The sequence below is a fragment of the Propithecus coquereli genome, unplaced genomic scaffold (genome assembly GCF_000956105.1).
Source record: "Propithecus coquereli isolate 6110/MARCELLA unplaced genomic scaffold, Pcoq_1.0 Scaffold225, whole genome shotgun sequence".
NCBI lineage: Eukaryota > Metazoa > Chordata > Mammalia > Primates > Indriidae > Propithecus > Propithecus coquereli.
In genome coordinates, this window is record NW_012147745.1 from 169,137 (window position 1) to 195,370 (window position 26,234).

The window sequence follows — 26,234 nt, forward strand, 5'->3', positions numbered from 1 at the left end:
GGTTGTTATGAGGAAGAAATGAATTAATAATACACATAAGTGCTTAGAACAGTACCTACCTAGGACACAGCAAATGCTAATCCAGTGCTTAGTAATTACAGGTAAAGGATCTTAGAAATCAGCCAGTTAGCTGTCTTGAATGGGTTCAAGCACAGCTGTCCTTTAAGGCTGTTATAAAATAGAAGTGTCTCAGGGCTGAGGCTGCATCCAGGGCATCTGGAGTCTGCTGGGAGCATGGGGATGCTGCTCTGATACAAAAGGGACACAGATTCTGACTCAAAAGCACTTTCCTGCAGATCTCAATCCCTCTAGAAAAGGACCAGCTTAAGGAATAGCCTTGGCGATTTTTATCTGGAGGAACTAGATCTTCCCTCTCTCTTAACATTACCTTTTTAGTCTAGGACACGGACTACACTCCTCATTCCCTGGAGAGACAGCCGGAATTGGAATGATTCTCTTGTTAACCAAGAAAAACATTGCAATCTCACTATTTCCTGAAAAGTGTGAGCAACACCCTATTTTCGAGCAGATTCCACAAGTAAATTCTTCCGCTGCCTCCCCTCCCCTTCCCTGAAGGACATAGAGTCTCCAGTGTTTTGTTATCTGGGCTATGGCTGCTGAGAAGGGTTAGATGGGAGTAGAAAACCTTCCACACCATTTCATGCCTTTCCTCAAAAAATACTTTCTGAGCATCCGCTATGTATGGGCCATGGCTTCGGGAAGTGACTTTACCTTCTCAGCCCCTCCAGAATGCCTAGAAGCAGCAGTTTGCTTTGAGGCTTATTTTTTTTTATTCTAAAGTATGCCTTTTTGGGGATAGGGTCTAGTACATGGGTGAGCCTGTGAGCCCCCCACTAGCCTCACTCAATGACTATTTGGGTTTGTTTTTTTGGTTTCCCTCCTCCCCTATAATTATGTCAACAAAGTTTCGCTTTTCTACATTCACAATTTCCCTAAATCCATTCCAGATTCAAGCCCCACTGCGCTTTAGAGCCCAGCATTTCTCCTATTTTGATGTGCATGTGAACAACCTGGGGGTATAGAAAAATGGAGATTCCGATTCTGGGGTGGGCCTTAAGATTCTGCAGCTTTGACACAGGCCTGGGTGACACCAATGATGCCATCTTTGGACCACACTTTGAGCAGCAATGTTTTAGACCTCTCATCCCCATAGCCAGCAACCATCAGGGCATTCATACACCAGGGCAGATTCCCTCACACACCAACAATTCTGACTTCCAGAAAGTTTCTTGAACATATTTGCTTCCAAATGTCATGTTCTGCCCAATCTAGAGCAGACTTCTTCTTTACTTTACCATTAAAACTCAATGGACAGCTGTGTGGTATATAATGTAATGTGATTTCAGTGGATTGTTACAATGAATTAATAATCTGCACTGGCTTTTTCTTCCTTTCCCACTGAGTGAAAACACATTCTCCTCTCTGGACCCTCTGCCACTTGGCACTTAATGGTACGTGTTGACATGAGTGTCTGCTCAGTAGTTCTCCAGCCCCTGTTCTCTTCCATTGCATACCTTGCTGTCTCTCTGTAATGGAGCTTCATGTTTAGGCTCATTCTGAAGGGTATGGATGGAGTAAGTGGCAGCCCCCAGGAACCCTGGCGTGGAAGACCCTTGACATTTATTGACCACACCAAGACACACTTGGGACACACTCAGGTGCATGTTGTTAATGCTGTCTGGAAGGCCTCCTTGTTGTGTCACCTTGGAGAAGCTCAAGTCTATGGCTGGGTTGGTACCCTGTCCTTCAGGTCATCCCTAGATCCATATCTGGAGTTGTTAGGAACAGGGACATGTACTCCATTAAAATATCTGCCCCCACCCCCCACCAGGTCAGGACCCTTGGGCTCTGGACTCTTAAGTCTGGGGGTTCTAACTAGGACAATAGCTATGACTGTGTGATTCAGTGCCTTAAGCCACATTTCCTTTAAATGGCCTACATTTTAATCTATTTATTAGAAAATTAAAGAATTTTGTTCCTAGAAATAACCATTTTTAATTCTTTTAGCTGAAGAAACTGAGGCTCTGGAGGTGAAGGGATTGACCAGGTTCCTTTACCTGGACAGAATGATCTGGTTGATAGTGATGGAGCCAAAAACCAGAATAGTCAGTTACACACTCACAGCTCTACTCAATTCCAGGAGAATCTCCTACTGATAATTCAACTTAAGGACAAATAGAAATAATAAAAGTAACTGAGTAATAATGTAGTAGAAGTAAACAATTTTCCTCTAAAAGATATCTAGATATGTTCATGGAGTAATCTCTAGCTCTAAAGCTAAGGATGGTAGACATATACTATACTCTTTTAATCCACTCATGGCACACTTACTTATAACTTTGACTCAAACTGTACAAAAGCAACTCATGTAACCAAAATGTTTGTACCCCTGTAATATTCTGAAATTAAAAAAAAAAATAAAAAAAAAGTAAGGATGGTTAAGCCCATGGAAGCAATTGAAAAGAACATAAGGCTAAAAGTCAGAAGACATAGTTCCTTATGCTGCTGCTAATAAGCTTTGCATCCTCCCTTCTCTCCCCAATTTAGGTTCCTCACCTACAAAATGAGAGGGATAAATCTCTAAATTTCCTTTCTAGATCTCACATCTATGATTCCTTTGATTTTACGGTTCATACTGCAAAGTATAATAGAGTTATGCATCCAATAATAACCACCCACTGACTGCATTCAAACAGGTCTCCTTTATGCCGAATTCTGTGCTGCAGTAGAGGCTTTGGGGCTTGTCTCTTATGAATGGAATTTCAGAGTGTTTCTTGGCACTAACAATGACAGACAACAATTTCAAGGGAATGATATAGAATGAGGCGATTATTTATGAACTACAATGAAACAGCAGCCCATCTCCAGACAGACTATTTAATCTCCAAATAGCAGGCATCTAGCATCTCACCTGTGACCTGGGGATTGGCAAGAATCACCACAGATCAGCACGAAAAGAGGTAATGCTTGGGCACATTTAATTTGTCAAATTGTGTCACTATTCATCAAAGGAAAACATACACATGTGGACATGAAGCTTGAAAGGCACCCTGGACTAACTAACTCCACTGGGGAAGAAAAGGCTTGCCAAGATTTTAAACCTGAGACTTTAAATTTGTGCTAGGGTTCTCTGCTATGATTCTAGAGGGTTCTACAGGCCTAGCTTCCCAGGGCCTTAGGCTCAGCAGACATTTTTTTTGCCTTCTCCTGGTATTATGCATTCCTTTGGATGGACACTGGGCTCTACAGTTCAGTATGCCATGTTGCAATTCACTTCTTACACAGACAACAGTGTTCCATGTAATGGTCATGTCCACGAAACAAGGTTTAATGAAGATATCTTTGACCCCTAGAGTCCGTGATTTCCTTTAAAGCAATCATGCCACTCCAGCTAATGGAAGGCATAATTTCAAAATAAATGTTAATACACAAAGTCTGTACCATGCTCAGGGGTCCTTTTAGTTGGAGTGTACATCATGGATTACTGGTCTAGTCCGTAAAAGACTTGTGCTAATGCAGTTGTTAATGTTGTGGGATTTCTCCAACTCACCAGTTCTCATGAAGCCAAAAATGTATATACTTCATTCCATTTAGGTAAACATAGTTCTCTAGCCTACATCAAAACACAACATAAAAACTAAGTCCTGTGAGTGAAAAGGTCATTTTGCATATTACTCAAATTATATCCACCCATTTCTCCTCCGGCTTTTAACAGAATTTGTTTTTTTCATGTATTTTTTTCTTTATGCACAGGATTTGGGCTTGCATATGGAAATTTTCCCACTACCATTCAGCCTCGGAATGTTGTTTCCCCCAAGTTCTCATGATAAAAAGACTCAGATTCAGAGCCGAACTGCTGGCAGCTGAATTTCATTAAGACTTTGATGGGAAACTTAAGTTGGAATTACAAACATCTGTGGTTAAACTGCCCTTTAGTAAACCATTTCCCAGAATTTAACTTTACCACACCAGGAGCAAAAGAGGAAAACAGTTGGAAAAAGAATGCTACTCTTTTGCAAATATGAGTAGATATTTAAATATTCTTCTATATGGTCACTCTATCTCAATGAACTAACAGACTTACTTATTTTAGAAAATAAAAGATTGTTTGGAAATGCTAAGTTTTGAGACTCAAAGCATGTACTGGCAATCTGATTTTTAATAGTTTCTAGCCAATCAAAGGTCTCAAAATTATGTCTGGCCATCATTACATTTAATTACATGTATATGTAATTTGTACGGTTACTATGAGCCAGAAAAAACTCTAAAGTAGGGGATTGCTTTTTGGCATTTTTATTCAAGAAACTGTGACAAGTCAGATTTGAGAATTTAATTATGAAGAAAAAAATAGGTTACTGTTCTTGTCATATCATATCAAAGATGTTGGTTTTTTTGTTTAGCTTTCCTAGGGATTTAGAAAAACCCATTCATTTCTCTCAACTGCTCAGATCATCCCTATTGCTGAGGAAAGACTGTTTAAAGAACTAGTAAAGACACCATGATTATAAAAACTAAACTGCAGCCTTCTTCTTCTCCAGTGTTGGGTAACAAACAAATTTGTAAACAAAAGTTGAAAATAATCAAATTTGCAGATTAAGTAAAGGTTTAGATAACAAAACACTTTAACAAGATACGATAAAGCTTTACCCGCAGATAGACAGAAACAGATAGTGGCAGAAGGAGGGACAGCATGAGGGGAGCGACAGCAAACTTTGTGTTAGGCAGTTTATATATATCGCTTCATTTAAATTTCACAACAATCATGCAAGGCAAATATATTTAAATTCATTTTGCAATCAGAGGAACTGAGCCTCTAAAAGATGATCTGTATAATTTGTCCAAAGTCAACTGGCTGGAAAGTCGTAGAGCCGGACTCACACCACATCTGTCTGGTTGTAAGCCCACGTTCTGCCTGTGATCAAAGGTGAATTTTAAATACTGTAAGGCAGAGACTGCAACTAAACAGCCCTCGGGCTGAATCTGGCCCTCAGATGCACTTAGCCTACATGGCATTAAAAAATTTGAGTCAGCAATTTCACTTATGAATCCAGATTCTGTCTTCTCTTGGGGGAAAAAAAAAAATGAAATGAAAAACAACCAAAACGAGAAGACCTGGCAACGCCAAGAGGTGGCTGCCCCTCTGGAAGAGGCATCCATTCCTCTCCTGTTATTTGTGGTCCCACTTTCACTGAGCTGGATTCACACAATTGTTTTTGACCTGGCCCCTGTACAAATTTGAGTTTTAGGACTTTCTCTGTATCATATGATTGAGCAATCCCACTTCTGGGTACATACTCAAAAGAACTGAAAGCAGGGACTCACACAGAGGCTTGGACATCAGTATTCACAGCAGCGTTATTCACAATAGCCAAAAGGTAGAAACAACACAAATGTCCACGACAGAGGAATGGATAAAATGTGGTGTGTTTATAAACAGAATATTAGTCTTAAAAAGAAATGAAATTCTGACACGTACTACAACATGGGTGAACCTTGAAGATAATTCTGCTAAGTGAAATGAGCCAGGCACGAAAGGATAAGTATTGTATGGTTCCACTTCTGTGAGTAGAGTAGTTAAATTCATAGAGACAGAAAGTAGAATGGTGGTTCTAGCAGGGGCTGGGGGGAGGGGTTAATAGGGAGTTATTGTTTGATGGGTTTCAGTTTGGGAAGATGAAAAAGTTCTGGAGATGGATGGTGGTGATGGTTCTATAACAATGTGAGTGCACCTAATGCCACTGAACTTTATACTTAAAAATGGTTCGAATGGTAAAATTTTATGTCATATATATTTTATCACATTGAAAGAAAAATCTTCTGGTTAAATGAGAGAACTCTGGAACTATAGGGGATGGATTCTTTATTTTCTAGCAATTTTGTAATAAATTCTGTAAGATAGACCAGGTATTCCTTATGTTGCTGTTTTGAATTCCCTACCTATTAATCTAAATCAAGAGCTTTTAATATAGACTGTAGCATAATGTGGAGGACACATACTAGAATATGATTATAAAGGGAAATAGGATACAAGAAGACCCTATAGTTAAAAAAAAAAGAGCTCTCTATCAGGGAGACTCACTGGTATACTGGGAAAAGAGAATGGAATTTGAAAATTTGGGTAAGGTACTTACCATCTCTAAACATCAATTTACTCATCTGTAAAATGGGTATAATTTTCACTATTGGGTATTAAATAAGGTAACACATGTAGGTTCATAGGACATAGTAGAAGACAACAGGTATTCGTTTTTTTTTTTTTTTTATTCCTTTCATGAGCATTTTAGAAAGCAGTTATTAGACTAGGCAGGGAAGGGAAGTTATCTCAATTCTTTGCAACTTCTGCTACTCATCTAACAAGCACTGCCTAAATGGTCTTTAAATAGCATTTTATATTTCTTCATTTTAGGAAATTCCCAAAACTTTGATTAAAATTATACCTACCTATACTTCTATTTACCTAATCACCTCTTCCTAGATATTCCTGCACAGCTGAACTGCTTATATAAACTCCTTCTTTGCTGTGCCACTTGCCAGGCTGGGGGGCTGGGCAAACACTCTGTGCCTCAGTCTCCATGTTTATAAAATGAAATAATAATTATACCTGTCCCACTGATTTATCATGAAGGTTAAAGGAAATAACTCATGGAAAGTGTTTATATCAGTGTCTGACAGTGGTAAATACTCTGAGTGTCAGCTATAAGCCATACTATTATCACTATTACTACCACTACTATACTGTAGTCCTTCTGTAATCAGTTTTTTAAAACCTTCTTTGGTGTTTGGCAAGTAGGTTATTGCACTCTACTGGTCTAGCATAGGAGTAATACTTTTTACATGTTACTTCTGTGGCACTTAGCTTGTAGTCACTTTTGCAGAACATTAATTCATTTTGCTTTATGTAGTGGCTCTGTATGTTCTTTCTCTCTTCAATTGCTTACCCCTGAGGATAAGGATGAGACTTTACCTTCTTTCTATCCCTCCTGGTGCCTATTTTGTTGCTTAGTACATGGTAAGGCTCCAAACTTGCTTGTTGAATGAATAATTAAGCAAATGATATAATGACTGCATTCAAGTAACCAAATTACTGGAATGGCAGTACAGAGGGATGGCCCAGGCTAGTGACTGGAGATCTTAGTGTGGTCCCATGGGACCTTTCTCAAAGTAAGTGACCAAGATAAGAAAAAGGAAAGCAGATAGTGAAAGAAATCTAAAATGTCTTTTAATAAACATTGCACAATTTTGTGCAATGCCCTAACGATGTGCTGGGGCACGGGATCACATATCCACAATGAAGAGTCGAGAGGAAAGGTCCCTCAGAGTTAATCTAACTCCCGGTGCTTCTTTGTAGCAAGCAGGTTTGTCCAGCACAGTGTACACATGTGGCCCATGGGGCACTGATTTTCTTGGAAGGAAGTTGACACAATAGTGACAACAACAACAGAACTCAGTCAGGTTACTAGGAAATAAATTCCTGTTTGCCCCTCTGAGGAGACTTTCGTCAATATAGTCAATTATTTTCCTTATTTTCTCATCTATCCATCAAAGCCAGTAATAGCATCGATGCTCCCTCCACTGCCTCCCATTTTGCCCTGCCTGCAGAGCCCTTGCCTCCCCTAATTCTCGGAGGAGAACTATGAGGGAACTTGGGAGAACCTCAGGAAGGCCTTCAGCCAAGCACCTCCCACTGCTCCATGCTTGCCTTAGTGTTTCTCTTCCTTTCCTTTGAAGGAGAATTGCAGAATAACCATTCATATAAATCCAATGCAAATAAAGTGAATGTATTTTTAGAATATCCTCCCATCCACTTACTGAACCTCTCCCACGAATAATGTGTCTGTGTTCTCTTTCTCGCTATATACACATAAATACATTCTTCTGAACCAATCCAGTAAAGTGTTTGTACCATGTTATTAAATCTCCGGAATGTATTTGGTTTAAGGTCTGCTTACGGGCTATAAAGAGCATGGGAAACCCGATGGTGGGGAGTGGAGATTGCCATGGGACCGCAGGCTAACTGGAGGCATTATGTGAAACTATGCAGTGGGAACATAATTACCTCAATCCCACCCTTTCTGCACCATATACTTTGACCTTCCTGGAATGACTAGTATCTTCTTTCTGTTTCCCAAAACCAAAGGCTTCTACTGGTATTCTGAAACTATTAGTCTCTGACAGTATCACAAATTTAACTCACTATACATTTTTTTCTGATTGGAAAGATATACACAAATAGAGAGATAACAATATTAAATAAAATAATACCATAAAAATAAGGTTCTGAGAAATATTTCCAAATAAAGGTTTCTTTTAATCTAATCATCTACATATTTTAATAATAACAATAACAACTCTTAGCATATATAAAGCATTTATACTATGTCAGGCACCATGCTAAACACTTTTTTATCTAATTTCATCACAATAACTGTAAGAGGTATGAAGAACATCAATAACTTTTCTAAACCCAAATTTCTTTATCTGCAGTTTTGGCGTCTGTAATTTGCTCAAGGTCAGGAGCTTGAAATTTAAACTTGGGATCATCAGACTAAAAGCCTGCAATCTAAAACACTTTGCTGTGCCACCTTCCTATTATTTCACTGAGTGTATGAGTATATAAGAAATTGCTCAGGGTCTCAAGATTAATTTTAAGGTCCCCTAAAACACAAATAATTATTTTTAAATATTTTTGGGGATGAAAATTACAAAAAACCAGTTGTATGTGCTTGTCTCTTCAGATTTAACAGATAAAAATACAGGATGCCCAGATCAATCTCAGTTTCAAATGAAGGAAGAAAAATTTTGTATTTATACATAGGATGTGTAGATATATCCTATGCAATATTTGGGACATGATAAAAATTTATTCAGTATTTATCTGAAATTCAAATTTAATTGAGCATCCTGTATTTTATCTGTCAATCTTACTGTTAAGTCAGGCGTTTCATTCAGGGACTTTCCATGCTCAAAGCAACAGGTGAAGATAATGCTTCCCTGGGGTTAATTCCAAGCCTGCAGAGAAGCGGTGCCTTCCCATTGCATGGAGTCTCCCCTGGTCTGGCTTCTCCCCCAGTCTCTGAGCATGAGGTTGACCAGAAGCCATGCTCCCTCTTCGCTCACGGAGGCTACATTTTACACATAATGAGGGCTTGGTATTCTCTGGCCCTCCTCTTCCTCCCCCTTTTTTTAGAGTGTGGGTAGGTCTCACTCTGAAGAAGGACTATCTTCATGCATCTTATTTTTAATTACTGATAATTAATAACTGCAGTTATACTAACAATTAATAGAATTAATAGCACTAATTCAGACTTCAGTGGTGTTAGAAACGGTGTCAATCCATAGAACTGTTTTAGTTGATGTTTTAGTTGTTATGGTTGCTGTACCCATAGCTATAGGGTGTGTGTGTGTGTGTGTGTGTCTGTGTGTGTGTGTGTGTGTGTGTGTGTGTGTCTGATTAGGTCAATTGCTCTTTCCTTTCTCATTAACTTTGGTGACTTCATTTTCCTCCTACTTAGTATCTCTTATGCATTGGACATGCCGTTGTCTGTCTCTGCTCAGGGGACTCTTAAATCATTTATACTGGATTCATCCTCCACTACATTTCTACATTTTGGTTATGATTTCAACTTAAAAGCTATTGTAAGACATTCAAACAGTAGCTCTTTGATTATTAATAGACATATTATCAATAGCATATCCTGATCATCTTTACTTTGGGGACAGGGCTTGATTTCAATAGGAACTTCTTGCTTCTGGAATATAACGGCTCATTTCTATTTAGAGTATCTGCTCTGTAGTTTCCTAACAGCTTCTTTCACGTCCAATCACCCTCACTCACTCCCTCACCTTGCTCTGCTGCAGTTTCATCTGAGACAAAAGGTTAGGTCCTGCAATATTGTTCCCACTGTCCTAACGGCACAGAGGAGCAGGAAGCCAGTGACGGGGCACACACATTAAGTGCTGTGGTTTGACAGAACGATTACTGGGACACACAAGTGGCAGAAGGTCACTGAAGTGCTGCTGCAGTCCCAGGTGAGAGTCTAGCAGACCTACTCAGAGCACTGACACATTCGCTTCTGCCAGTTTGAACACACGTGCTCCAAAGCCTCAACTTCCAACTCTCAACATCCAAATCCAAGTTACAAAGTAAGAAACTTTATTTCAAGTCTCTGAACTGATCTAGCCCAGGTGAAACTCTCAAGGCAGCGGGGAGGGAAAGAGGCGGGAGAGGGAAGAGCGGGGCACGCCCCGGGCGCAGGTGCCCGGCAGGGCGGCGGTGGCGGGGGCACGGTACCTGGGCAGCCGGCGGCACGCGTCCCGGGGCCACGCGGGGCTCGCTCGTCTCAGGCGTGTCTTGCCTGCCAACCGCTGAGCTCCCTTCGATGTCAAAAGGAAAAGCGTTGTCGTCCCCGGACGCCGCGCGGGAGCAGGCAGCGCCCCAGAGGAGCCACAGAGGCAGGACGGAGCGCCAGGCTGAGCTCAAAGCCATCTCTCCGCGGACGTCAACAGCGCTCTTCCGGGCTCGCAACTGTCGGTCGTCGTGGGTCCCCCGCGCGGCGCGGCGGGGCCTCGCTTATTTCACCTTCTCTCTGTCTGCAGTATCCAAGTGTGGCAGCCCAACCAGCAACTTAGTAAAGAAAGGGAGAGTGGGAGAGTAAGGGAGAGTCCCAGTCTCTCCCTCTTTCCTTCTTTCTCTTCCTTTGCCTTCCCTCCCTCTCGCTCTCTCACTTCGTCTCTCTTCCCCCAGAGGCTCTGGCCCAAGAACCTACAGATAGATGGAGCTTAAAGCCGAGCATCAAAGGAACTCGGGTTGCAGAGCCCCGCGGGCCGGCCACCTCCGCTCTGCTCCCCTCCCCGGCGTCAGGACTGAGGACGGCACTGTTCTGGCTTTTTTCCCCACACTCATTCTCACCACTCCCTTTTTACCTTCCACGTCCAGGCCCTCCCCCTCCAAGTTGGCTTTTCAGACACTGAGGTCGGGCCTTTCCTTGCGGCCTCCCCTCCCTCTCGGTTTGGAGTCTCTCCAAGGGCTCCAGATGAATATTCAGCTTTTGTGATTGCTTCCTCACAGCTCTTGTTTATTTAGCCAAGGTGCCGGATGTCTTATCTATATTTATATAGATCTTTTCTGTGGCCCCACAAGTTTGCCGGAAAGTGGGTGGAAAAGGGATTCCAGGGCAAGAGCCAGAGGTAGAGATATCAAAAGGCAGAGGGGCAGGGTGCCCACTTGCTCGAGCTAGGCTTCTCATTTTCTAGAGATGGGCCATTGCACTCTTTGTGCAGATATCTTCTCTTGAGATTTGCAGGCCACCCCTCTTCCTCCCAACAGTTCTCACCCAGAGGGCTTGGGAGAAGAATATCTTTCACTGCAGCATTGGAAAATGACTTCATTACTCAAATGCATGAACTTTTATTTACAAAGAACGTCTTGTTTTCATCCTAAAGAGGTGCTTTGTAAGGGACCCGGAACAAGGCTTGCAGTGTATGAGCCTGTCAAATATATTGCCCACAGCCCTGACCTCTTCCTCTTGGCTGGCAATCTCATGCCTACTACATCTGTCTGAGTTATGTAACCTTTCCAAGACTTCAGGGTGAAGTTGGGCTACAGTTATACCAGGGGTGCTCCTGTGGATGGGAGAATGGCCTCTGCAGCTGACAGGTACCTTTGTTTACACTGGCTTCATAACAGAACTCTAAACATTCCCGCAAGCCCCAAATGCGGCTTAAAAATGATCAGATGACACAACCCTAAAATGACACCCAGGTAAATTTCTAGGTGTTTGAAATCACAGATAATCATGCAATGAAGCATTTGCATAAAACCCATCATTAGCCCTGTTTCACAGAACAAAAGCCATTTTATCTAAGGATAAATAAAACACTGTTTATTTCACACCTACCATGTGCCATATATTTAGCATATATTATTTGCAAACCTCACAGCATTTCTGCAAAGTGGGACTATTATTTCCTTTTTATGGAAGAAGAAAGGGAGGTTCAGAGAGACTAGGATATTTGTCCAAGGTCTTGCAGCTAGTAGAAAGTCCAGTTGAAGTTTGGAGCTAGGTCTCACTGATTCCAAAGCTCTCCTTTACATCTATACCACACTGAAACTGACAAAATAAAGACCATGAATTCAGAGGCAGGAGAGAGGGGCACTCCCATATTTTAAGTGCTTCCTATGTGCCAAAAAATTTGCATAAATTGTCTCATTGAATTTTGTCTTCACAATAATCGACTGAAGTAGGTCTTGTTATATACATTTAGCAATGGGTAAATGGTAAAAGTACTCCTACGGCCCAGGTAAATCTGATGCTAAGGTCATTGATTTTAAATGGATAAAACAGTATGATACAAAAATGCCAAAGCTAGAAGCAGCAAAAAGAATTCTTATAGATTCCTAAGTGTTTGTATTATTTTCATTTTAAGATACAAAAATAGTAGTGCAAGGAACCATAAAACTAAATTATGGTCATCTTCTTTCACATAAACTGGTTAATCTAGTAAATTAAGTGAAAAAACTTAAGAATATATGTTTGGTTTGACTGGTTCTTTCAGAATTCATTTTTTTTTCCTCATCAATGTTATAACAAAACAAGGTTGAACAAAATGACATTATTTGTGGACCTGCTGTACTATATTTTCAAGTCTTGAAGAACAGAATGACTATTTTTAAAGAGGAAAACTAGCCACGTTTATTTATCCCGTGGCTTAGGTAACTCCCATTAGAAAAGAACGGCTGTTCACATTTCTGGCTGCTACTGGGCCCTTTCTTGTATTAATATTAACCATGAGTGAGGCTGTCGTGGATCGGAGAGTAATAGGACAGGTAGGCAGGAGAGAGCATGGCTGACTATTTTTCAGCAAGTTAGAAGGTACTAGAACAGAGGGAATTACCTGCTTACCAAAGAGCCACTCCCAGACCACCAAAGGCCTGAGCGTAGGAGGATTTTATTCTTGCTTAAAGTACAACAGGAGCGCGTTTCCAGTGTAGCTTTCTTATTGTGACCTTCCCTGTCTCCATCTCCTAGGACTAGGGCCAAATGTTCACCAAGCGCTTTCATGGCCATGATCATTTTTGGGACACCTGCCTACCCTGGGATCAAGGAGTGCTGCTTCATCATCCCCAATGCACAGAAGGAGAGTGCAGACATTCAGAGAAGCTAAGAAATCAAATGGCTCGTCCAAGGACACTAAGCCAGTCAGTCCAGAACGAGGGCCCCACACCTTCCAACTCCCAGACCAATGCTCTCCCAACTAGACCAAGCTATTTTTAGTCCTGGCAGCAGCAGATCTGGTGGTTTGGAGGCTTTATCAAAAGAAGGTTCTGGAATTCCCTCATGAGTCCCCCAGTGCGGTTATCAGCAGATAAATATCAGGGATCAGAGCTGCCTACGCCCTTCAGCACTGGGCTGTTGGGCCAGTCCTTAGCATCCCAGGATCTAGTGAGGGTGTTGTTAACACATCCCATGTGCCCTTCTTTAAATAGAAAGTCACGTCAGATGCTATTTTGGATTTGTAAGTGCTAATCCTGACATAACTAGACGGAGAATTGTTGTGGGGACTGTGTACTAGTGACAACAATTTTCTGATGAGATCAGTCAGAGAAGCAAATATGAGCTGAGCTACCCCCACGGTGAGGTCTCCGACTGATCCTCAGGTGGCAGGAACAGAAAGGGTGAGATGGGGCCTCTTTTCCTGCCGATCCTCCTCAGAGCCCCTCCTCTCGGACCGAGGTTCTCGTTTATGGACGACTCTGGTGGCAGTTCAGGCTCTGTGAGGAGCAGCAACAGCAAGAGTGCTGGAGATGGAGGGAGGCCTTTTAAAAGTTGTTCTTCCTCCCATCAGTGGCCCTGGGCTTTTGTTCAGGGCTTAACTATTACTATGAATAGCTCCCCGTTTCCAGACTGGCACTGGGGGAGGATCCTCCGCTGCGTGCGGGGCCGGACCGGAGCGCAGTGCTGAGGGAGCAGCAGGAGGCCTCGTGGCAGGGACTGGACCCTGTGAACAGGGGCCTCAGAGAGCGTTTGGAAACCACGTGGCTTTCTCACCCTCCTGTGGCATCGCGGTCTCGGGTGCGGCTGCCCCTCTGCACGCGCAGTTCTCTACTCGGGGGGCACCGCTCTTCCCCTCCCTCCCGTCAGTTGAGACTGGGCACAGGTGCCCCCTGCTCACGTCGCCCCTGACTGCCCCTGGCCACAGCTGGGTAAAAGGCTTGTTCTCTATACGTGATTGGCAGACTAGCTGTACTTCCCCTCTGAGCTCCTGTTAATCACTGCATCCTCACAGGGTCTACTTACATCTGTCCCACCAGACTCTTAACTCCGTGACAGTCACGATCGTGTTTTTATCATTTTATCTCAGCATAAACCTGGCATACTGAGGTGGCTAACAAATGCTGATGAAATAAATGAACAAATGGATGATGGACGGATGGATGAATGGACAGATGGATGGATGGATGGGTGAATAGATGGAGGGTTAAATGAATGAATGACAAAGAATGCAGGTAGCATATACTAGAAGTCAAACGAGGCTGTGACAGAAGAGGAAGCATAGACAGAACATACTATCCACCTCCTGAACAAAAGCCCAGGGCCACTGATGGGAGGAAGAACAACTTTTAAAAGGCCTCCCTCCATCTCCAGCACTCTTGCTGTTGCTGCTCCTCACAGAGCCTGAACTGCCACCAGAGTCGTCCATAAAGGAAAACCTCGGTCCGAGAGGAGGGGCTCTGAGGAGGATCGGCAGGAAAAGAGGCCCCATCTCACCCTTTCTGTTCCTGCCACCTGAGGATCAGTTGGAGACCTCACAGTGGGGGTAGCTCAGCTCATACTTCTTTCTCTGACTGATCTCATCAGAAAATTGTTGTCACTCTTTTAAGTGAAGAAATTTAAGCCTAGAAATGACATGATCATATCAGCATTTAAAGAATTTAAAATATACCAGATGAAATAATTGTAGTAAAATTAGAAGTTCCAGATATCAGAACGGAGGACATAATAGTTACCAGAGATCATACCATTCTGGGGCAAGAACTCATAACACTGAAAATGTTTGGTGTAAAAATACCTTCAGACTTTTGTTACATCTATATTAATGTATCCCATCTATTTTTATATTTTATATATTCCATTATGTATATTTTACATATATATTTTATACATGTCCATTTAGTCTATTCCATCTAATTCTTTTTACAAAAATGAATCAAACTGTACATGATATTTTTAAACTTTTTCTCCATGTCAATCCAGTATGTTACTGAGAATAACTTGCAGTGTTGAGGTTTGCATTCTGGAAAGATCCTCTGGAACGAATGTGGCCTGGACTGGAGGGCAGCAGCGCTGAGGGACCAGTTAAGAGGCTGGGGAAGCCCTTTCTTCTCCTGTAAGCTCTGTGAGCCCTAAGAGCAGTGACTGTGCCCATGAACATGGGGACTCAGAAAGCATTTGGGAATAATAATAGCAATGAGAACATCCTGATCCAAGTGGTTTGGCCAGATGGATTGAATGAACAGATGACAGAGAATGGTCCTAACAAGGATTATTGACCCACCTCTGCTGTGGCCATCCCTTTGGGTCTAGTAGGATAATTGCTTCATCAGTGCTAAAGGGAAGGATTAATGCTCCCGGTAATATATTCAATGGAGAACAGCAGGCGTCAACATCAATTAGCTCAGTGATAAGATCAATATTAAATAGGCGCTCCTGGGACTTGATAATGAAATGATATCATTAAGAAGAATTGGACAATGTTCAAAAGAGGAGGACTGAGAAACTGCTTTTTGTGTCCCTACACCCATCCCACTCCTAGTACCACAAAGGGACTGTCCATTAAGAGAAGAATTGTTGTCATCATGGTGGGTAGATATGCAAGCTAGTAGGTTAAAATCTGTTCCAACCTACTTTGTGTGAGTGCTGCCAAAACTAGTCTGTAAGATTCCAACTCAATAGCTTCGTAGCCTAGCTCTGCACCCCTTGCACTGTCCTCTAGAAAATGCATGCTGGGCATGTTTACTTTAGGAAGTCAACTGACTTTAGAAAACATTATGGAAGTGAGGATGGCATAACCATAATATTGCCTCAAAGTTTTACAGTGCTTACAGTTTGGAATTGAAGTACAGTTATTGCTCCTCAGTTAAGACTGAAAAAGGCCAAAGGCCAAATGTGCAGATTCAGATCTTTAGAGGAAAGATTCTCAAGTCACTATCCATCATATCCCTTATCCCCTGAATATTTAAGACTCTGTGATTTCTTATGTGCTCGCTTCGGCAGTACATGTATGATTTCTTACTCACCTTCCATTCATTCAAAAAGTATTTTTCAAATGTCTACCTTGCAAGCTGCATTTTTTTAGGCTCCATAGCAAAGAAGAAATCAGACAAAAATTCCTGTCTTTGTGGAGTTTACATTCTAATTAAGGCAAGGGCAGGAGCAAGGTAGAGAATAAGCAATCAGATAAGAGAAATATATAGTGTGTCAGATGTAAGTGCTATGGAGAAAAACAAAGCAGGGCAAGCGGACAGAGTGTGCAAGCTGGGCAAGGTGGGGAAAAGCTGTTTTAAATTGGGCTATCAGGGAGGCCTCACCAACAAGACAACATTTGAGCAGAATCTGGAAGGTAAGGCAGCAAGCCAGGCAGCTATCAATGGAGAAGAGCAGGTCAGAGAGAAAGAACAGAAACTATACAATGGAAAGGAGGAAGGTGCTTGCTTTGTTGAAGAAGAGACTACAAGGAAGTGGTGGAGGTAAAGGGTAGTTGGAGAAAAAGTCAGATATATGGAGGGCTGTGTGGGGGCCAATTATATAGGACCTTTGAGATAGTTATAAAGACTTTGGCTTCTGCCCTGAGTGTGCTGGGGAGAATTTGCAGGATCTTTGCGAGGAGTGACATTATCTGACTTATTCTGTCTACTATGTGGAGAATAGATTGAAGAGAGAGGGGTGAGGGAAGAACCATTTAGAGGCTATTGCAATAATACAGGTGAGAGATGATGATGGATCAGGATGTTAGCACTGTGTGTGAGAAGTAGTTAAATTCTAGATTTATTTTGAATGTAGAATCAATGGGATTTATTGGACATGGGGAATGAGAGTAAGAAAGCATTCAAGGCTGCTGTACATGTTTTTGTCCTGAGCAGGCTTAAATGACTGACTTGCCATTTCTAAAATGAGAAGGACTGTGGGAAAAGCAGGTCAGAGTAATAGAGATGATGAAGAGTTTACTTTTGGATAAGACTTTCTTGAGACACCTCTTTGATCAGATTCTTACGCTATATTCCTGATGGTATTAAAAAATCTTGTTTTTAAAACTTTATATATCCATATTACATGAGGGATCTTCAAAAAGTTCATGGAAAATGCATATTATGATATAACTGTGGGTATATTTAAAAAATATTTTGAACCAAAACAAGCTCATACTAACTTCTTAGAACATATAGGGACAGGATCTATTATAGTTTGAGGCACTAAGAAGGGTAAGACATCAGTTTAAAAAGAGCTCCTATCAGAGCCACATGAATTCTGCTGAAATCAAAGCAAGAATAAACATCAAACTTATAGTAAGACTTGGGTGGAAGAATGGTGAAATCACTGATGCATTACAAAAAGTTTGTGGGGACAATGCCCCAAAGGATTCAGCAGTTTACAAATGGATAACTCATTCTAAGAAGGGATAAGATGATGTTGAAGATGAAGTCCGCAGTGACAGACCATCAACATCAGTTTTTTAGGAAAAAATTAATCTTGTTTGTGCCTTAATTAAGGAGGGCTAATGACTAACAGCAGAAACAATAGCCAACACCACAGGTAACTCAACTGTTTCAGCTTACATAATTCTGACCAAAAAATTAAAGTTGAGCAAACTTTCCACTTGATGGGTACCAAAACCATTGGTCCCAGATCAGCTGTAGATAAGAGCAGAGCTGTCAGCAGAAATTTTGTACAATGTTATCAAGATCCTGAAGTATTTCTTCAAATAATTGTAACACAAGATCAAACATAGCTTTACCAATACAATCCTGAAGACAAAGCACAATCAAAGCAATGGCTACCAAGAGGTAGAAGTGACCCAGTCAAAGTACAAGAGGACCAGTCAAGAGCAAAGGTCATGGCAACATTTTGGGGGGATTCTCAAGGCATTTTGCTTGTTGACCTTCTGGATGGCCAAAGAACAATAACATTTGTTATTATGAGAGTGTTTTGAGAAAGCTAGTGGAAGCTTTTGCAGAAAAACACCTGGGAAAGCTTCACCAGAGTGTCCTTCTCCACCACAACCATGCTCCTGCTCATTCCTCTCACCAAACTAGGGCAATTTTTTTGAGAGTTTTAATGGGAAATGATTAGGCATCCACCTACAGTTCTAATTTGGCTCCTTCTGATTTATTTTTGTTTCCTCATCTTAAAAAATCTTTAAAAGACAGCTACTCATTTTTCTTCAATTAATAATGTAAAAAAAGACTGCATTGACATGGTTAAATTCCCAGGACCCTCAGTTCTTTAGGGATGGACTAAATGGCTGGTATCACCACTTACAAAAGTGTCTTGAACTTGATGGAACTTATGTTGAGAAATAAAGTTTATATTATATTTTTATTTTTATAATATCTTCTAATTTCATTTTTCCATGAACTTTTCAAAGTTTCCTCATGTAATGTATAATGTGCAAAACTGGAATCTATAATGTGTAAGGCACTATGAGTAATTCTGTAGGACATTCTTATAGTCTAGTAAGGCAGATTTATAGCATAAATTTATAGCATAAACTCCAGGATCTGCAGTTCAAGTCACTAACTGCCAAGATGGACACAACTCCATTGCTCTTGGGAACGAAACAGTAGTCAACACCATAGACAGGGTTAAAGTAGAAAGGGATCCCTTTGAGCTCAATGAGAAGAGAAGGCATAGAGATTTGAGCTGGATCACCACATGTATAGGAGTTAGGTATGGGAAGATGGGTGGGGGAGGCACATGGGGAAAGGAATTTCAGGTAAGTGGAACAGCAGAAGAAGAGGCATGGGAGTGGGAAAGCACATTCATGTTCAAGCACAGGCAAGCTGGCAGACTGGCTGAGCACTGCACAAAGCTGGTTTGGGTGCATAATGGGAGACAATACAGAATAGGTAGGTATGTCCTGATGACTTTATAGCTTGCTACCAGGAGAGGGGGAGAGGTCCCACAGGAGTTAAGGAGGATTCATTGGATAATGATGTGGGACATGCATGGAGTGGAGAGAGACTGGGGGCTGGTGGACCAGCTGGGAGATTGCTGCAGTAATAATCTAGGCCTCAGGTGACAAAGACAGAATAGTGCTTAGGAACTTTCACTGTGTCCCTTGAATGCAACTACATATCCCTGGGGTAATCCAGATGCAACACAGACATCTCAATTTATAAAATGACTATTTCTCTGAAACCGAGGTGAATTTTAGCTTGAATGGAGTCAGTCAATGGAAGGATGGGCCTGGAAAGCAAGTGATGTTTGATATTTGTGTTCCCCAACCAGCACACGCTGTCTAGAGTTCACCAAGCTACACACTAGCTCCTCTGCCAGTGGAAGGCGTCGCCTGATGCAATTTCTACTAGATAGCTCTATCCATCACACAATTCATCCTTTAGTAAAGTTCATTAGTTAATGGCCCTGAGTCTACTTTGACTATTTGTACTACTTCTCAGTAACCCACTAATAGTTTTCCCTTCCTTTCTCTCTTATCTTGCTTTCTTTTCTTTTTCTTTTGTTCTTCTTCTTTATTGTCCTCATTTATTTTCTCAGAAGCCCTGCATTGACTGACTTTAATTGCAATTTATACCAACCTAAATTCATGCTATATTTTCTTTATTTACTCAAAAGATAATCTTTCCCACTACCTTTCCAACTCCCAGGGCCACTTTTCTTTTGAATATTAGTGGTCAAAAAATAATGTGTGTGTGTATGTAAAAATGAACAATTACAATGACATTTGGAGTTTCTTACTAGTAAAGCAACATATAGGGCACAGGTTCTCACCTTTAAATACAGACGATCTCTCCATGGGAATTCCTAGAGTCACCCTGACATTGCTGGAGCCCTAGTGATGTTGATGTGGACTCTTGGGGACATTTAGCAGGGACCTCTTGGTAACTAGTCTTATTTTCCTTGGATCAGTGATACCTCCTCCACACAGTCGCTGTGCTAGTGTCTCATTGCTCTAGCAGGAGACATTTGGGTCAGGCCTAAACCAACCATTTCACCCCACTCTGGAGAACAATTAGTGGGTCAGGAATGGTCATGTGACCAGCACTGCCCTGTCAGGTAGAAGAAGAGGTTTCCCAGGGTCTTCTGGAAAGAAGAGTCCTCATTCTTTGGAGAGAGCTTCCAGAGGTGGAAGCTCTTTTTTCTTGTGTGTGGGAGAGGGACTTTGTTGCCCTTGGAGTAATTAACAGTCCCAAGGGAAACCACTTTTGGGAGAAGCTGACGCCACAGAGGGCAGAGTGGAAGGACAGGAAGAAATGGGTCTTGGAAGATGTTATTTAGCTGCAGAATCTACACTTTCCAATTTCATGGGTCAAAAAGTACCCTTTGTTGCCAAGTTGAGTTAGATTTTCTGTTACTGACAACCAAAAGGATTTTAACTGATACAAGAACAGTAGGAATTTGAGAAATGTGTGATTTCGAAAGAGACCGTGATGAGTGAGTCGGTGAGAAAAAGGAATGGTTATTTGAGCAGAGATGTTAGTTTTCTGGAGGAAGTCATCAGGAAAGCAAAACCAATATGTAGAATATGTGGATTTTCCGTAAGTTCCTCAGTCTATAGACACTTATTAAAAGAGAAATTAGATGTAGTTGTTGAAAACACAGTCTATGGATTTAGATAGTCTGTGTTTATAGCCCTCAATTCTCCTACTTATCAACTCTGTGATCTTAGAAAGTTATTTTACTCTCAAAGCCTCAGCAGCCACATCTGTAAAAAGGGAAGTGTACCTGTCTTGTAGAGTTTTTGTGAGAGTAAAATAAGATCATGTGTCTAAATTGCCCAGAATAATGTCTGATATATAGTGAGCACTCAATAAACTTAGCTGCTATTAGCATTATGACTAATATTAATGTTATTAATACTACTGTTGTTAGATGCCTAATGTATTCTGGAGAAAAACAGAAGACAGGTAGGTTGATGGTTATAAAATTAATAGAATTCTGAGTTACCTATAGTATAATACATAAGTATTCTTCAGTTTTCTTTTAGTCTTTTTAGTATTCAGAAGCTATAACTTAGCAATTACAGATGCTTTATTGTCAATGTGGTATTTAATAATTATTAACATTTCTCATGGAGGATGCTAACCAGGCTGTCACATGGTTATGGTCTCGTTAGGGACCTAAGACAACATTTAGCCCGGATTACAGGTCCTGTCTTAATTCTTAGTTCCATCCGGATAATTCACAACTCCAACCACTCTGTCCTTAATTACTTGGCTCTTTTAGCATGAATCCTGTCCTTATCTGACTCAGTTCTCTATTTGAATTTTCATTTGTAAATTCAAATGTAGTAAAACTCCCTAGGAATTAGTGCCTAGAAGTGAACAGGCTTTTCTAAGGGACTAGATCATAATTTAGGGGACAGTTTCCTGTCTAGTATTCTCAGGCACTCAGATTCAGGATCTATAATTACTAAAGGTTTTCAGGATTATGGCATTTTACATTGGTCTTAATTTGTCATCATTTTGAGTATGCAGAATTCTGTCACCTATATTGTCTCAAACAATTTTCTTGACAATGCTGTGGGGGGGTCATCATCATCCGGCTTGAAGCTGACAGAGAATCACGAGTGAGCAGTTCCGCGTGACCCCACTGGCTGCTCGTCAGCTCTCAGCCTGGTGTGATTCCTCCCCAGGCCTCCTGGCTCCTGAGGTCACCCACCTTTGACATTTTTAACTTCACAACCCCAAGTAAGTAACAGTTGAGCAGCAAAGATACAAAGAGAGCAGCGTTCAAGATATCTGTTCATCAGATTTTGAGAAACAGTTTGTTTATTATCATTATTAAATTAATAATTATTAGGAAAGGAAAACATCAGACAAGAAATTGATTGTCAGCTAGGAGAAGGATCATATGATTGGAAGGAGGCACATTTCATCTTCAAATAACTGAATAAAAGTGAAAGCTTGTTTTCTCTCTCTTTATTAACTGGATATCTGAGCCCAGAGAATTTAAAAATTGGGCTTGCCATGGCTTGGGTGTGTAGGAAAGAGATCTTCTGGGTGAATATGCTTATGTACCAATGGTCTTGAAATAAGCATTTCCTCCAGCCAGCTTCTAAAAATGGGCCTGTGGCATTTCTGTGCTTAATTCAGCAGCATAGCCTATGGGAAAGGTCCAGAGTGATTTGTAACCTTGTGATAGGATGAGTGATGATGAACAGATTCATGAAGAGCCTAGGACAGAGCATAGGGAGGCCCTGGACCGGGGGCTGGAAGCCTCATATTTTCATCCCAGGGCTGTCTCTCTCAAGCCAGTCTGGAGCTAATTTCTTAAACTCTCTGGCCTTCACTTTCTCTCTCTATAAAATGAAATGTGTGGCAAGGTGAGCCTGGGGTCCTTCTCAGCTTCAAAGCCCTAATGTTCTAGGAAAGGATCTACCCCAGACACTGTTCTGGCCATGGCCAGGAACAGATGGATGGTTTAGAAAACAACACATAGAGGACTATTCCATAACCTTCCCCATTGAAATAATTAAACCCTGGGTATGGTAATTTGTGCCTCAAGCTATATTTTAGGTGTTCCAGGAAAGCCTGTGGACAGTTCATGTAACAAATCAAATGCAACAAAGGGAAGAGAAGTGTGAGTTATTACTTTAAACTATGCCAGGTTCAGAGCTGTAGGCCAGGAAAGAAATAATGCTGCTTGAGACCACAAAAGGAAAAGAATTTGGAAATAAGTCTCCTGTCCCCAATTCACCCCTCTGTCATACAGCCCTTCACTGACCCTATGGTGTGTGCTTCCTAGAACAATAGGCCATCAAATCACATAGTGCCGGAGATGACAAAAGACCAGGCAATCTACACAGGACGCTGCAACAGGAAGTTGTGACTCTACTGGCAGAACAGGGTGGTTTTTTTTTGGCCATTAGTTCACCTGCAGGGCCATTAAAAAAATGTCTATTGAGTTATAGTGTTTCAATAAAGTTGAATTACATTACCTCCATTTAACCGCTATTGTTTTTAGCTGTGAATAATTTTATTCTTGCTATTTGTGAAGACTCTAAATGTATAATTACAAATGGTAAGAAGCAAAAGGGTGAACTGTGACAAAATGTATATGAACCCCACAAGCCGCAGCCAGTGTAGACAGTGTGTGCTGAACTGTGTAGATCAGGGAACACCTGTTTGCTGCAGGATCTGAGGAACATGGGGGATTAGTATGTCCATAATATTAGTTGTGAATTCCTCGTTTACTCAGAGATTTTATGTAATCTATTACTTAGACTAAGTAGACCTCAATCTTTCATGGAAAACGTTCTTATTAACCCTATGAAATATAATGGCTATGAAACCCAGACCACTGAGCAGTTTTGAGTAGGATATATGGCCAAAGAGGATACAAGCAAACTGAACCCTTCTGGTCTACGTGTGACATAGTCATGAGGACAAACCATAAAAAGAAAATAAATTTAAAAATAAACAAAAAAAACAAAAGCCAGGACCATTAAAACACAAAGCAATCACACAGAGATCAGAAGAACATTGTCTATGCCTTCCGTCTCCCCACTCCCACCCCTTTTAATAACTTAAACAGTTGCCTCTGATCCTTTCTTGGAATGGTGGACAATATCAAATGCTGTGGTCCACCCTCCACCGTGGCAATTCTGTTTACTGCATCATGGCTGGACAGCAGCAGCAGCGTGGGAGAAGCCAGTTGGATCTGGGCAGAAGGCACAATACCAACAGTGTGTCCAGCAGGTGGCTGGCATGAGGCTGGTGAGTGGCTGAGCCTCCATTCCAGAAACAACTGCCAGGATGTTTATGCCTTAATCAGCCACTGCTTCAATGAGGGCTGAGCTGTTAACTAAATCCACTCAAAGTGGTAGGCCAGACACTACCCTGAGGATCCTGGGAACCAGCAGACATTCTGATTTCACATTTTATTAAGCCAGGGGGTTGCTGCTTTTTACAATTAGAGAAACACCTCCATCCTCGTACCTAATCGTGACATTAGCACAGCTGTGGTTCTTTGGATGAAAGTGGAGCAATCCAGTGGTCTAGCGCCCATTCGAGTCCATCAGTCAGTCTGACGGCCAATCTGTTGGTCCTCAGTGAATAGCCAGTCTCCCATTTTGATGTCATTTTCGTAAGTGTAGGATTTTTCTTATTAGCCAACAGGTTTCAGCTTCTCATTCTGTCACTTGTGGTTATGAAACACTTTTTCCCTCCCAGGACTCATCATGGTCTCCTCTCACCATCTTGTCTATTGTCTTCCCACTTTTCCTTGCTTCTGCTCCAGCTCTTAGGCTGTCTGGCATTGCCACAGAATGCCATGGGATAGTGTAGACACTCTACCACAGTTCCTTAGTTTTAACCTTATCAGGGTCCTCGCAAATGCCTGGTAATCCATATATCATATTCATCTGTTTTGAATTCTTTTTGCTTATCTTTAGAGGCTGTTGTACTGGACTGGCACTGTTACTCACAAACTGTGTATTCTTTGGCAAGTCCTTTAACATCACCATCTATAAAGTGCATGGTTGGATGGAATGGTCTCCAGTCTCCCCAGCTCTAAGCAGAGGCCGTGTTCTGAACCTTCTCAGTCTTCCTCAGACACCAGTTCTTCACCACTGCCCTTCCTCTCACAGACAGCATTGGCTTCTGCTTTATTGAGACACATTCTTGGGTTCCCTAGTTTTTCCTCCTCTCTGTAACTTCTCTGTCATTCACTACTGTCTTTCAGGAAGAGGGGGCTTGACCCTTGCCAAGGCTAACTCATCCTACTGCACTAGTCTTCCCTTTGCTCCAGTGATTTTATATGTTTTTCTGACATATTGAAATTATGAAAAAATTCACATTTGTAAACATTTAATAATACAGAGGTAATCAATTTCCCACTTCCCATCGAATCCTACTCTCCAAAGATAACTACTTTAATTTGCTTGATATTCTTCCAGAATTTATACATACATATATATCATATATATAAATGTACAGATATATATATATAACAAATGTGAATCATGGTATACATATTATTCTGCAATATATTTTAAAAACTCAACATTCTATCCCTTTCAACAAATATATATTAAGCACTTAGTATGGGTTGAGCTCTATGCTAGGGCATGGTGGGAAAACAGACATGGTTCCTGCCCCAGTGGAACTTACAGATCACTGGGAAGATATTTTGAGCTTCATTCCATTTCAGTACACATGTACTTTGCTCATTTTTTCTAGTAACTGTGTGGTATTCTCTAGAAGAGATCTACCATAATTAATTTAAACATTAGTTTATTGAAGGACATTCAGGTTCTCCATTTTTTGCTATTACAACTAATATTATAATGAATATCCTTGCACACTTGCATGAGTTTTTCTGTAGGACAGAATTATATTAGTGAAATTGCCAGATTGAAGGGTGTGCATATTTAAAATTTTGATTGATATTGTCACATTACTCTTTTAAAAGGCTGTATCAGTTTATTCTCTACCAATGGCAACCAGACTCCTAACCTCAGTTCCTCCATCTTCTTTGAAACTTTGCTTTATCAACTATCCTCCCTTTTATTTGCATCTATAATCGCTTCCTTTGCCTGTAAAAGAGTATAGGGCATTTTGCCTCTTGAAAATGTGAATACTCTCTCTATTCTGCTATCTGTTAAGTTACCAACCTGTCTTTTTCATTCCCTTCATCACTGACTTACTAAGTCAGTGCTCAAGGCCATTACTTCCTCAGAACTCCCTCAATTCTTAGCCCTTTCCCTAAGGTTTAGGTCCTCATAATGCCACAATGCTCTCCAGAAGGTCCCAGTCACCTCGAATTGCTACATTCAATGAGATCTTAGTCTTTTTAACTTCTGGGTAGCATCTCTTCCTTTTCAAGACTCTCTCCTCTTTCATCTTCTACAGAAATATACTTCTCTCGTTCTCTTCTTAACTTCCTGATGGCTCCCTAAATATAGGGAAACATTCTGCCTTTGGCATTCTTTCCTTTCTCCTCATCATTTTCTTCTGGATCCAACCTGCTGCCTTG

At 41.2% G+C, this 26,234-nt stretch overlaps 1 protein-coding gene across 2 annotated transcripts in view; it reads right to left on the reverse strand.

Annotated features, from left to right (window-relative positions):
- Positions 1-11,059, reverse strand: part of LAMA4 (laminin, alpha 4) — a 132,589-nt gene extending 121,530 nt beyond the window's left edge. Inside the window, exons 1-2 of one of the 2 annotated variants that reach the window (XM_012645091.1) lie at positions 10,788-11,059; positions 10,313-10,645 (exon numbers count right to left, since the gene is read on the reverse strand). In XM_012645091.1, the coding sequence (XP_012500545.1) occupies positions 10,313-10,507 (195 nt within the window). In that variant the 5' untranslated portion in view covers positions 10,508-10,645; positions 10,788-11,059. The remainder of the gene's footprint in view (positions 1-10,312; positions 10,646-10,787) is intronic. The other variant, XM_012645090.1, reaches the window with a different exon arrangement.
- Between the last annotated feature and the right edge of the window lie 15,175 nt (positions 11,060-26,234).